We start from the raw sequence: 14410 nt of genomic DNA, 5'->3' as shown, positions 1-14410 counted from the left end.
TTGTTCAGACAGGCAATTTTAATGGGACACTCAATTGAATCGTTACATACCTAGCAGGTACTCACCACCCCAAGAACACCATACCAACAGTTAAGTTTGGGCGTAGAAGCATCATGGTTTGGGGCTGTTTTTCAGCAAGGGGTACTGGCAGACTTTATATTTTTAAAGCAGGATAAATGGAGAAATGTACCAGGACATTCTTGATAAAAATCTGCTGCCATCTACCAGACAGCTGAAAATGAAAAGAGAGTGGACATTTCAGCAAGACAATGATTCCAAACACAAGGCCAAGGAAACAATGAAGTGGTTTCAAAGAAAGAAAATCAAGTTGCTTGAAAATCGATCGAAAATCTATGGAGAGAACTGAAGATCAAAGTTCATAAAAAGAGGCCCAAGGAACCTTCAAGATTTAAAGACCATTTGTATGGAAGAATGGGCCAGAATCACTCCTGAGCAATGCAGACGACTGGTCTCTCCATACAAGAGGCGTCTAGAAGCTGTAATTACCAACAAAGGCTTTTCTACAAAGTATTAAATAAAGTGTGTTCAATACTTAATCCTTGTGTCATTTCACTTTATTTATTAGACTCAACTTGTATACTTAAATGTTCTGATTTCTTTGTATGAATTCAATGTTTGGCTTGATGGCTACATCTGGGGCCTATACCATGAAGCCTGTTTAAGTGGATAGCCAGGTAAGTTTAAGATTAGTTTGCGCCAACCCTGGGTTTTAGGTACCATGAAAGTAGCGCGGCTTTAATCGGTGTTCGTCGCCATGGTATCTTACGCTGCACGGCTAACCTGCCCCAGGGCAGGTTATGTTCTGGATTCGAGATCGGAGACTGCAGTTTGACCAATCAGCTGCAAGCAAAGAAATATATAGCTGACGTAACTACACAGCGTCTCTGCGCAAATTTTATTTATTTGTATTTTTTTATTGAACATATTCAAATACAAACATTAAGGCATATTTATCAATCACTATTTTCCGTGTTGATACTGCATTAAAGAAAAAAAGAGGGGAAAAACTAAGGAAAAAAAAGAGGGTGAGGGTCGATCTTAATCTTAAACATCCAAAGCAGAAAAAAAGTCTCATGGGTTTCCGCGCAAATTGTTAGAGCACTTCGTAGAGAGAGTTTTTAGTTTTCCCTTGCCCAGTTCTTTGTATGAAATGGCCTATAGATTTTCCACGGAAGGAATCTCTTATCTTTGCAAACTTCTAGCCTCACATAAGAAATCTATCACGTTGAATCCATGCCCTTACTGTACCGCAAGTGATGTGTATTGCGTTGCACTTTTTTGCAAATGGTACATACTTGTATGCGGTCGGTGGTCCCTACATGCGCAAGGTGGTCCTCGCACTGTAGGGCTAAATTAACAGCTTTAAAAGAGGGTTTTTTTAAATTCCCTGTAAGATTATTAATAATTTAACAGTGTACATTAACTTAAAGTATATTTCACTTTGGGTACCTATATAGAATGAAATGTGTGTTCATGTAGGCTACATATTATATATATTAAAAAGAGCAGAGGCAGTATTATTTCGCTCTTGAAATACATTTTTATAATCTTCATACTTTTGTATAATTAGCTCATGCTCCTCCGCTAAAAAAACACACTGCTCGTATACGTGCTCTCTCCCTTTTCTATTCCGATTGGTTGTTCAGTGCCGACGTCACTCTTTTATGTGCACGCGCGGGTGGAGTAATCATATCCTATAGATCAAAGCCTGAGTTGACAGAGAAAGTTGATAAGCCGCTTCATGGGACCAATAAAGCCTGATTGCATAGGTTTGGTTTTGTCAAGTCAAAACCAATCCTGTAACCCCAAGTTTGTTTAGCTACCTTCATGGTATAGGCCCCTGGTGGATATTTTGTGTCAATAGCCCACTTAGAGATCACCTTACTGATAAAAATGCTGAAGTCCGGTGTACATATATAATTAACACATATATAAGCAGCTTTAAGAGACACTCCACTTTTTTTAAATATGCTTTTCCAGCTCCCCTAGAGTTAAACATTTGATTTTTATGATTTTGGAATCCATTCAGCTGATCTCGGGGTCTGGCGATACCACTTTTAGCATAGCTTAGCAAAATCCATTGAATCTGATAAGACCATTAGCACAGCGCAAAAAAATAACCAAAGCGTTTTGACATTTTTCCTACTTAAAACTTGACTCTTCTGTAGTTACATCGACGGAAAATTTAAAGTTGCAATTTTCTAGGCCGATATGGCAAGGAACTATATTCTCATTCTGGCGTAAAAATCAAGGACTTTGCTGCAGTAACACGGCAACAGGAGGCGCAATGATATTACGCAGTGCCTGAAAATAGTCCCCGGCTATTGAAAGTTACGAAAGGGGAATATTTTTATATTCTAAACCGCCTTTCCATTGGACATTACAGTCGTAGTTCACTTCCTTATGGTAATGAAATTCCAGTTTAATTGTAAATTCGTGTCAACATAGGAAATAATCTCATTTTATTTAATTCTGGAAACGTACTCTGATTTATTTTTTCCATACTTTTCCAGACCTGGAAATTATTCAAATCAAATTCCATACTTTTCCAAACCCCGTTGGAACCCTGTCAATGAAAGAGACGAGCGAAACACAGTGACAAAGTCACTTGTAATGTGTATGTAATGTGGATCGACTGCATTCTGTTTAACCACTTACCAAAACCAGTGTTTCGATACAGAAAGAGCTCAGATTATAAGGTTTATCAAAGATCATGATGAAAACTAATGGTAGATACCGCTTTTATCATTATTATGGTTGCAGTTTCGGTTAAACAATAAGATGTCATGTTCATTACGTGCAGGTTTAGATCTCACAGAAATAAAAGGCTCAAGGTGGAAAACAAAGAGGCACCTGCTGGTCTTTAACAAAGCTAAGGACGTGGTGATTGGCCATGGGCACGTATGAATCTGGAGCCTGATCTTATCACAGTTTGTCTATTAAGTTATCTGCACGCTGAAGCAGGCCATCTGCTTTTCAAGGAAACATTCAGGGAGTTATTGTCGGCAGAGAGTTAGAAATCTACATGGATTATATGTAAATCATGATTATGTTCTAGCCTTCATATGATTGTACAGTATAATAAATTGATAATGAAAATGTTACTAGCCTGTGCAAAACTCACTGACAAAATGCTAAGTTGTTGCGTTAAGTTCACAAGTCTTTAAAAAAAAACATTTTAGATGCTCAGCAAAAGCCTTAGTTTTCCTTCAACTCCTCTAAATCTCTGCTATATCTATCTATTAGGTTTGTGTTGTGTCAAAGATGTGTCACTTTCCCACACACACTCATTTTCCCATGCCTGAGAGGGGCCGGGAGGGAGTTGTGTCCCACACGGCCTCTCTTCTGACATCAGAGTAGGAAGTTTATGGACATTAGCGTTCATGGAAAATCTAGAACAGTCTTAACATCAAATTGTTACTGGACAATGAACCGTACCGTTTCCATCGGGACTGAGGTGCCAGGATCATGTTGGGAGCAGTACGGTCCGGTCTTCCAAGCCTCCAAGTCTCCGCAGTCACAGAATCCTCCTCCTGCTGAGGCATGCATCTATGGTGGCAAATTTACAATGTCAAAGCTAATACAGCAACAATAACCTTAGCAAATAGGCTAATAAAACAAATTACTTTCCTGAAACTTTTTCTAAAAAAACATCAAAGAGTAAACCATTACATTTAAAGGGAACAGTGTTTAAAAGAACATATTTATTTTTAATTAAATTAGCAAAGTTAGTTTATTTTCTATATTTTGTATAACTTGGCGTATACACATTAAAAACAAACACTTGGGGATGTACCTTGTAGCGATGACTTTTGTGCACACTTTTCTGAAAGCATTCCATGCAGAGTACACATGTGGGATCTATTGCACAGTCTCTGATAATAAATACAACAAAAATAAAAAAACATCAACATCCTCATAGACCAAGGAACAAGGAACTTCAGACTCTGCATAATCTAATTTATAAACAAACAACATGAGTGCTTGATAAACCGGTTAAATAATTTTCTGACAATCGACGAAGTAATAGTTTTGTTGCTGCATTCAACAGGGTTCTATATCCATACTGACCACCATACTGACATTTAAAACTATTTTTAACTAACGTTTTGATTTAATGACTAAAATACCAGGTATTACTCTCAAAAGTTTTTTGTTTAAACCTGCATCTAAGTGTAAAGGTTTTCAAACTTATTTCTTATACGAATATTATTTAAAAATATATATAATGTATAAAGTTTTCTTGAAATTAGTGTGAAACATCTTACAATATAACTAACATTTCCTGTAATGTGACAACAAATGATTTCCTTCATGATTGTTATAACACAAATCTGTGTTACACCAAAGATATAAAATATTAACAATATGCACCACTGGCATTGATATGAATGGGGGAGATCGCAAAGGTCAGAATGGCCGCTTTAGTCCCGCCTCTTATTGGACGAGTGGCGGCTAGCTTTGAGTGTACACTCATTATTGCGGTGCATTGTGGGGTTGAATGAGTGCACTCAATTAAGTCCACTATAATTTCAGACACCACTAAAAATGGATGCTCCCTCAAAAAGTGCACTATTAAAGGGTATAGGGGTCTATTTCGGACACAGCCCTGGAGGCGTTTCAAATATGGTGGTGGAGTGATGCAACTTCATTAACTCATTCACCGCCATTGACGAGTTATCTCGTCATTTATGAGTTCATATTTAACTAATAAATATGCCTTTCTGGACGAATTTCAAAGTGAAAGTGTACTACCGCTTTTATCCACCAGATGGCGCCAAACCGAATTTATCAAAAACGGAAGTTAAAAATATTTAATGATTTATTTTAACTGCCTTTATGTTTGATAGTCATTCTGAGTCTGATCTCTAACATAAATTCCTTTACAAAACGCAATTCTTTAAGCTTTTTGCTCAAAATGTTGTATTTTTTAAGAGAAATATCCATATTTCAGTGGTTAAATTAAGTAGAAAAAGTAAATATATAATGAAACGTTTTTTCCCCATTTTGTTTGTTTGTTTATTGTTTGTTTGAAAGCAGAGGGTGTGTTCTTTAATTTGATATAATTTGTATGTTTATATATTTATAGAAAATAATTTTTCCTGCAAGGAATTTTGTGAAAATTTTGTTAAAATAACAAAAATGCAGGTGGGCAACTTTTCTCAAAAAGGCTGGCGGTGAATGAGTTAAAAGGACTTTGGTTACACTTAGATTTGGCTGATAATAGAAAAAATAATTGTAAATTGTGTAATTAAAACTAGTTTGTCCAGCAGAGCGCATTCCATTGTTTGCTACTGGCGACCCAGGTCACTGTGGTGACAGTGAAACCAGCCAAGCCTTTCTCTTCAGTAAGCAGGTCTCTTGTTCAGGCAGTAGCAGACAAGTAGTCAATCAGTGTCTTAACAGTAAGTTCCAAACTAGTTTGTGATATAAATAACTTACTGTAAAGTTAATAAACAATGACCCCCGAAGTCACGTCTATAAATGCACTATTCGTGTGCAATCTCCCATTTAACAGGGTAAAACTGGCATGCTGTCATTAACTCTGTTGTTGCCACAACAAAAGAGGAGAGCGATGTTGTCGATAACTATTGATTGATAGACATGCTCTTATTTTAAGTGTCTGTAACATGAATAAACACACAGTGTGTTTAAAAAGAGCATTTGTCCTGCAAATCGTCTGCTCTGGTGGCAGCTTTTAACAGTCACAAATATGTGACCATAATGGCTCATATGGTTAAACAAGCCTCTATTACTGATTCTAAAAGGACCAATGGCGGAATGATATAAACGGTTTCTGTTTATATACTGAGGGAATATAGCATGGCTGAAAAAGCCTCTCATCATTGAGTGCATTTACATGCACAGAATAAGCGGATAACTATCAAAAATATGCTTATTATTGAAATCTGTTTTCATGCGTTTACATGCAAATCAATAAACCGGCTATGCAGACAAATGCATTTACATGGGACTTGGAGAATTGTCAGGTTTCTGGCAGGCAGTGACGTCACCACCTATAGTACATAATAGTCGTTCAAAAAGCCAACAGCATATCCGTCTTAAAGGAATAGTCCATTTTCTTAAAAAAAATCCAGATAATTTACTCACCACCATGTCATCCAAAATGTTCATGTCTTTTTTTGTTCAGTCGAGAAGAAATTATGTTTTTTGAGGAAAACATTCCAGGAATTTTCTAATTTTAATGGACTTTAATGGACACCAATACGTAACACTTAACTCAACACTTAACGTTTTTTTTTTCAACTAAGTTTCAAAGGACTCTAAACAATTTCAAACGAGGCATAAGGGTCGATTGTCATTTTAAGGGTCGATTGTCTAGCAAAACGATTGTCATTTTTAAAAAATATTATTATTTTTTTCAAAATAAAAAATATGCACTTTTAAACCACAACTTCTCGTCTATCTCCGGTCCTGTGATGCGCCAGCGCAACCTCACGCAATACGTCATCAAGTCAAGAGGTCATGGATGATGCATGCGAAACTACGCCCCAGGGTTTACAAGAGTAGAGAAAGAGGACCGTTCCGACGTTGTTGTATGTCGAATGATACAAATTAATGTCTTTGTGTCAGTTTATTGTTTAAAATGGTCCGCAAATGTGCGTTTCATATATGTAACACGTGACCTTTCTACGTCACTACGCAATTACGTGAGGTCATGCTGGCTCGTCACACAGCCGGAGGAAGAAGAGGGTTGTGGTTTAAAAGTGCATTTGTTTTTCTTGTCAAAAATGACAATCGTTTTGCTAGATAAGACCCTTATGCCTCGTCTGGGATCGTTTAGCAGGCATGAAAACGGGTCAGGGGTGAAAAAGGTGAGAAGGACGCTCGAGGGGCGATGTGGCCTCTGATGGGGCCGCGAGGTGGAAGGACCCCCCCAGAATAAATATTATGGGCTCATTAGGGAACATGCTGTAACTTAACTTATTTATTCTTCAGGCATGTGATAGCCAAGGACAAAAAAGAAGGAAGGAACTCAACATCCCTCCACGTGTGCAGAAACAAAATTCCCACCATAACATACATGACCATTATTTCAATTATTTAATTCTGACGGACAATTTAGATTTAAAATGTAAACATTTGACTAGTAACAGAAACCATATTTAATTAAATGGGTTGATAAATGTGGAAAGCTGTAACAAGTAGAATTCACTTACTATTTTACATTTGCAATAATTTTATTTTGCCATAATCAGACCATCAGTCACAAGGCCATACAATTTTAAGTTGGTTTTCCAATAGGGTGGACCTGAAGGCCTACATCTAATTTAAAATGACTTAATTTTACAATATAGCACTGGTTAAATCAATTACGTAATAATGTACATTATGGTTTTTGAGTCATGGGTTGAATAATTTTCAGATAAGCAAAAAAGTGATGTGGGAAACTAAAATAAGAACAAATCAAGGCATTACAAGCACATAAAATAGAAAAGAACAAAGTTACAAATAAAGTAAGATCTAACATTATTGATTAGGTAGAAAAACAGTATCAAATTAACATAACACTGTTTTCATACTATAAATTAAATATAATTAATCTTTTTAAAGCTATAAAAGTGATTTCCTTTTGTCTTTTGTAGTTTGATTAACATTGTGACTCAAACATAAGCATTTCTTATGAGACGAACTGTCCCTTTAACAACGGAGAAGCGATCTATACACTGACACATGATCAACTGCTCACTTATAATAATCGACTGTTTTTATGAGAATACTTGCAGAGACTGTGGTATTACAATATAGTTTGTGTGTATATCTCCTGTCAAGCCCAAAAAAATATGCGTTTGCGTGATTTTTGAGTTTGTGCGCGGATGCGCACTGAAAACAGTTCACTTTAGCATCTTTGTCGCTCAAATAGTCTAAAATCGCTTAAATGTTACTGTAAACGGTAAACTTTCTTATGAACTGTATTAGTAACAGTATGTTCTTATTACAGCATTTCATGCAATATTTTGCAGTTTCACCATATTTACATTTAAGTACTTACAGCCGTAGACTAGTAGACCAATGTGTCTTACAAGCGAGGAGTACGTCCATAATTCGTTCCAATCCATTCCAACAAAAATCTTTTAGGTCACTTTGCAGTGTTAGACTATGTAGAAGGCAGTCGCTCTACGCATCTTCAACAAGCTTGTATGACGAAGAACACAGAAATGCGGTTGACATCACAGTAGCGTTAGTGCCGTTCGAAAGCAGACTTCCTTATGACTTCTCGATTCCCTCTCGTGGTACTTTGATGTCACCTGCCTGCCTGTCGGTTTTTGCAGAGCAGCACGAACTCAAACAAACCTAATGTCTGGGATACATGTTTGGATGATGGCGAAGGGCGCGTCTTCAAACAACGCGCGCATACCCCCCCCCCCCCCAAAAAATGTTTTATCATCGAATCTACATGATTCACGTGGGTCACCTTTTTTGGATTCAAAACGGCGAATTTCGCCGAAAGGTGAGGGATTTTCATGCCTGGTTTAGAGCAGGGCTATTCAAATCTTACCCTGGAGGGCCGGAGCACTGCAGAGTTTAGCTCCAACCCTGATCAAACACACCTGAGCAAGCTAATCAAGGTTTTCATGATCACTAGAAAATCACAGGTGGGTAAGTTTGATTAGGGTTGGACCTAAACTATGCAGTGCTCCGGCCCTCCAGGGTAAGATTTGAATAGCCCTGGTTTAGAGTCCTTTGAAACTTCTTTGAAAAAAAAATGTTAAGTGTTGAGTTAAGTGTTAAGTGTTGGGGTCCATTAAAGTCCATTAAAATTAGAAAAATCCTGGAATGATTTCCTCAAAAAACATAATTTCGTCTCAACTGAACAAAGAAAGACATCAACATTTTGGATGACATGGCGGTGAGTAAATTATCTTAATTTTTTTAAGAAAATTGACTAATACTTTAAGCTATACTTGTATCTCTTCTCTTGTCTGCAGAACCTGTAAATATAACATGAGCTTCTATTTTCGCAGTTACTCTGCCAACTGCTTTATTCGAGTGGAGACTTTTATGCGTTACTTTGCGCCTACTTCCACGTGTGATGTTTGTCTTTCACACGCAGAGACATGCGCACATGGACAAAACCATGAGAAAGATGGTTAAGGTGTGTACATGCCACACGAAATTGGGCTAATGAGTTTTTTGCTTACACTGTTTATGGGCTTTTCCCGATAAAAGAAAACTTTTTACGTGTTTACATGACCCTGTGTTATTAGTTTATTAAGCATAATCGGTGTACGACTGTGCAGGTAAACGCACTTATTTTCGAGAACCAGAAAGAACTGTTGTATGAATTATATATAAAAGTATACATTTCAATTAAACAAAATCACTAATTTATTGAAGAAACTCTACCAAAACAAGCAGAAGTTGCGCTAAAACAGCGATCGTTTCAGCATCGGCTTTATTTTGGTTCGCTGCTCAAGGTCAATTAAAGTGACAGTGCATTGTTTTTGCCAATAAATGTATGTAAAACAAAATAATGTGAACTTGAGATGTTTGTACTGTTGGTAAGCTGCACTGTATGCGCTGCAAACACAGCAGGCGTCAAAATCACAATAGCCACGCCGGTAAACGGGTTAGGGTAACCCTAACCCTAACCCCACGCCGTTAAAAGCCCTTGTAGGCTCTCCTGACTCTGATACAGAAACAGACACAACCCTAATGGCCTCAGGGCTCCAGACTAACTTTTTTCACAAGGAGCACAGTGGCCCCCAATTGAACATTTTAGGGGCACAACCAGAAAATTTAGGGGTGCACACCGTAAATCAACATGCTAACCAAATCTACTAATTTCCACTGTATTACTAATAATTGCTTTAATAATGGATGCAAAAATTACAATAAGCTGTTTCAAATTCAGTGTCACATTTTATTCTGCACTTTTGAAGATGCAACAAGGTGAACTGACAGCACCATCCATCGCTGTCATGGCAGTACAAATAGTAAACAGTGGAAACAGTGGAAGAAAAAGTCTTTACGGGTGACTATAGAGTATCTGTTAGTTCAAAATGTATATTTAGCTCATCCTAGCCAACAGTTATATTCACAAACACTGAAAAGAATGGATAAGTGCATAAAATTTTAGGCTTTAGTTCTTTAGTTTCACTAGTGTGCTATCTATTAGCCAGTTATTTTCTCAGGTAGGTACAAATTCCTAATAAGGGAGGGTGGGGGGGGCAAATTTACTGGTCGCACATGTGCAACTGGATTTAAAATTCAGTCGCACACTCTCACATTTTTGGCATGTTTTCCTAAAAATGCAAGGCTTGAAGTTGAATGGTTAACTAGGAAACACTAGGGCCGAACTTGCCTTTGAGGTGCATTTCTACTGTGCAAACAGCGAAACATAGCACACCTAAAAATACTAAAACAAACAAACTAGAAAACCAACTCGAACCATTTTTACCCATTCCCTTTCTATTCTAACCTGCAGGAGTAGACCGTCTCGCCCTCTTTAAAGACACGCCCACACTGCTGAGAAGATGAGCCGCTGTCGCACTGCTGTAGCTTTTCCAGGCCAGCATGGGGGTCCTCCCCAAAAAGAAAGCACTCCAGAGGATAAAGGAGGTGTTCTTCCACCTTTTGCTCCTCATCTTGTTGCTCTGTCTCCAGGCAGTAAAGAAGGGGGACCTTCTCACCCAAATAGCTGAGTATTGCAGCCCCTCTGTTTGATGCCTCCCACCATTTCTGGTGGCAAAAGAGAAAGGGCATGAAAGGTACATTCTTTAGTGAGCATCACTACATCCTACTCACTCCTGTAGGCACTTGAAGTAAATACAAAACAAAATGTTTTACTCAGCAACAGCTACAAAAAGGTTACTTCTGAACATATTCTGAACTAATTAGACATTTCTAAATGAGCTTATCAAAAACAACATATATGGTCTTTTTTCTTTGTTACTTGTTGTGCAATATAAAAACTGAATATCTTTCCTGTGATCGGTTGCAAGTAAACCAACTGTCTCTTGAATGACTAGTTATTTTCAGTCTGTGCATCTTAACATGAAATTTGGAAAGTGACCAAACAAAGCCCTGCCCTATGCAAATAATCAAAACATTTAAATATTTTAGTGCCTTAATGTGTGACTAGATTCTACCATCATTTATTGTCCATGTATGTATACCACAGTTTGCAACACCCTTCCTAATAAAACCTCTGATCTGGAGAGAAAGATCAAGGGTCAGTTGTAACACATACAATTTGAGAATTATTTTCAAAGACAACATCTACAGTGCCAGCTTAAAACACAGTTAACCCCTTTCGTGAAAGCAAATCAACATGTTGAACCTACATTTTCTGGCTAAAACACGGTGTTCTTGTTGCTCAATTTCTAAAGAGCATTGCATTAGCTGCACAAAAAAATTATACAGTTTAGTGCTAAATGTTTAAACATGAAAAACCATGTCTTTGAATTATATATTTTTCAAACACTGTTTTAAAGATGATTGTGACATTGCACACGAGACTTTGACATGCTGTAAACATTTATTCCACTTTGTAAAAATCACCAAGATATTTGAAGTGTTTAGTTCCAAAACGCATTAAATCCATTTTGACTAATTTTGGTAAAAACGCGTTTTCTATACCAAGAAAGTGACAAGATGGAATCCTCTATTTTCTGTTACAAACTTTCACATAGCATCTTTAGGATATAATAACAGTAAAAGTTTAAATCCATATTTTGACTTTCAAAGATTTATTATAAAAAAGTTTTTTTTTTCTGCAAAATGCAATAAATGCTATAAATATATTAATTAATATATAAATGTGCATTCATCTTTGCCATGTTATATTCATTACTGATTTAAAAAAATAAACATTAATGGCATTAATCAAAACACTTACTTTACATCATTTGAACTGGTCTATATATGACAAACAACACTGGTCCAGAAACACTTCCTGTTACAGTTTGTGACAGTTATTTTTTTATTTCACATATATAATTATATTTAAGATTTTTGTTTAACTTCAGTTAATTCAGGTTTATATGTTCTGTTGGTTTATTTTATCCCATCCCAACGTTTATCTAGTGTTAAAAAACGGAAACAGGAAGTGCTTCTGGACCAGTGTTGTTTACATCCTTTGAAATGGTCTATAGTACACTGTCATTGCTGCTATCATTCTTGGGATGTTGTTGCTTAACTTTTTTTTTGACAGCAATCAGCTGTAAAATGTTTTGGTCCTGCTCGATTTTCATTGACTTCGAGTAAATAAAGGGAAAGTTTTTCATAAGATCTCATGGGGTCAATGTGTTAGCATGATGGAAGCTTTATGCTGTCGTGTAAAAACAAGCAACATACAGCATTTCTCCGTCGCCCGAGTGGCTTACATTTCTTCTCTGTCACAGAAAACCACCACAGGTTTATCAATGCCATCAAAAGTATTCTTTTGTTTTTGTTGGTTTGTTGATTATGAAATACAAAGTAGATGAGGAAAACTAGGATTCTGTGTGTATTCAACGCGCCGCCATTGTTGTTTACATTGTGTGGAATGGTGCACTGTGATTTGTTGAGCGGATTTATTGCATTCTGCAGAGAAGGAGGACTGCCGTTTATCGTGTTTTGGAGAAAAGATGGCGGATATCGGATTTTGCATAAAATTAAGAATTTACTTTTTAATACTGACCTGATAAAATAATGATTTTGGTGGCAACTAATTTTTTTATATAGTTTATATCGCGTTTTAGAACCAAACTATTCATTTATTGTATACCGTCATTCATCCCTAAATTACCAATATGAATTTTGGTCAGGATAATCCAGCCTTATAAACCTTGTAATGCACTATTAAATTTGCTTTGAATAAAAACATTTGCCAGATGCATAAACAGGAAAGAAGTTATGTGGATTCAGAAAAATAAGGATGTTACTATCTCTCTCAAATATTACTTTAAAAAGACATTTAGCACAGTACATTACATTTATGCATTTGCCAGATATACTCATCCAAAGTGACATACAGTGTTGCAAGGTATACACAAAGGTAACAAAATAAATGTATTAGATTAAAACTCCAAATACCACAGGCAACCTTGCTTTGATTTAGAGTTGAAGTGTAGAGAACAGAATTTACTATTAATTGCAACAATAAAAAAAATATATATAAGAAATTGCTCCCCAAACTTCTTTCTCACAAAAGGTCCCTTCACAATCCAAAACATAAATATTGTTGCTATTAATATTGTTGCTATTATTAATAAAAAGCATATTAATAAAAGCAATACCAATAAAAACAACATTTTGAAACAGAAACCAGACTGGGCTATCTGCAATACTTTACTCAAAATACAAATAAATATACAATTGACTAACAAATAAACCCACACAATGTTGTTAGTTAATATAAGATACTAAACACTATAAATCAAGCAATTAAGTAGATTTAAGAATAGTTATAAGTATGTAAAGTTAACTCGCTGGTCAGGTCTACTGGTGTTTACAAGCCTAATGGCAAACATTAAACATGAATACACGTCTGAGCAAAATGTTCGCTTTAAATTCTGAAATAACAAAAACTCTGCAAGTGCAACACGCAGAAGCAGCACAATTCATCCACTGCTGAAATCATAATCTGACCCAGAAAGCATGACATTCGATCTTATTCGTTTCTGAAGTGTTAAAAAGCCAAATGTTTTACCGTGCTCAGTAGTACACTGCTCTGCGACACCGCCATGATTCAAATGCCGTAAAGCACAACTACAGCAACGGCACAACTAGGGCGGTTTTGCGACAGTTTAAAAGTGCGCACGGTCTGGTTTGTAGACAGATATAATAAAGAACGTAAAACAATCTATGCGTAAAAGAAACAACACAATCGGCCACTGTCAGATCATGGTACAAATGAGGACTTAAAGCACACTAAGCAAAACATTGATCATCATGCGTTTAATAGTTTACACATTTTAACAAAATAAAAAAAGAAATTAATTTGTTAAATAGAAATTTACTGTTAGAAAATTATATGTAAACGAGTAAACAAGTGTACATACAGGACTTCCAAATGTTTCAATAAAAAAATCATTAGCAATTTAAATGCTGCATAACGAATGCTGCGTCCCAAACCTCCTACTTCCATACTATATAGTAGGCAAAGAGTACGAGAAGTAGTGCTTTTCGCCTACTATATAGTATGGAAGTATGCGGTTTGGGACGCAGCGTATTTTGTTTTCTTGGGCCTTTAGCGCCCCATAGAGGAACAAATAAAATATTTATGGAAAATGCGAATTAAAAGCTTTTAAGATTTGCCTCCTACATCAACAATGGCGTAAATTTAAGATGGATATTTATTCATAAACTGCATAAAAACAAAAAATATAAATAAATGAGGAGATACTAAGCTCATAAAAGTGCTTTTGACAATTATAACCTC

The 14410-nt window shown here is 36.4% G+C and overlaps 1 protein-coding gene across 1 annotated transcript in view; it reads right to left on the bottom strand.

Annotated features, from left to right (window-relative positions):
* The window catches only part of LOC129417155 (E3 ubiquitin-protein ligase UBR1), a 52935-nt gene extending 39135 nt beyond the window's left edge, over positions 1-13800 (bottom strand). Inside the window, exons 1-4 of the mRNA XM_073869494.1 lie at positions 13679-13800; positions 10466-10725; positions 3818-3896; positions 3460-3570 (exon numbers count right to left, since the gene is read on the bottom strand). Of these exons, the coding sequence (XP_073725595.1) occupies positions 3460-3570; positions 3818-3896; positions 10466-10725; positions 13679-13714 (486 nt within the window). The 5' untranslated portion in view covers positions 13715-13800. The remainder of the gene's footprint in view (positions 1-3459; positions 3571-3817; positions 3897-10465; positions 10726-13678) is intronic.
* Positions 13801-14410: the final 610 nt, after the last annotated feature.

This window comes from Misgurnus anguillicaudatus, chromosome 7, assembly GCF_027580225.2.
Source record: "Misgurnus anguillicaudatus chromosome 7, ASM2758022v2, whole genome shotgun sequence".
Lineage (NCBI taxonomy): Eukaryota > Metazoa > Chordata > Actinopteri > Cypriniformes > Cobitidae > Misgurnus > Misgurnus anguillicaudatus.
Note: the sequence above shows the minus strand (reverse complement) of the source record. Positions and strands in the feature narration are given on the sequence as shown.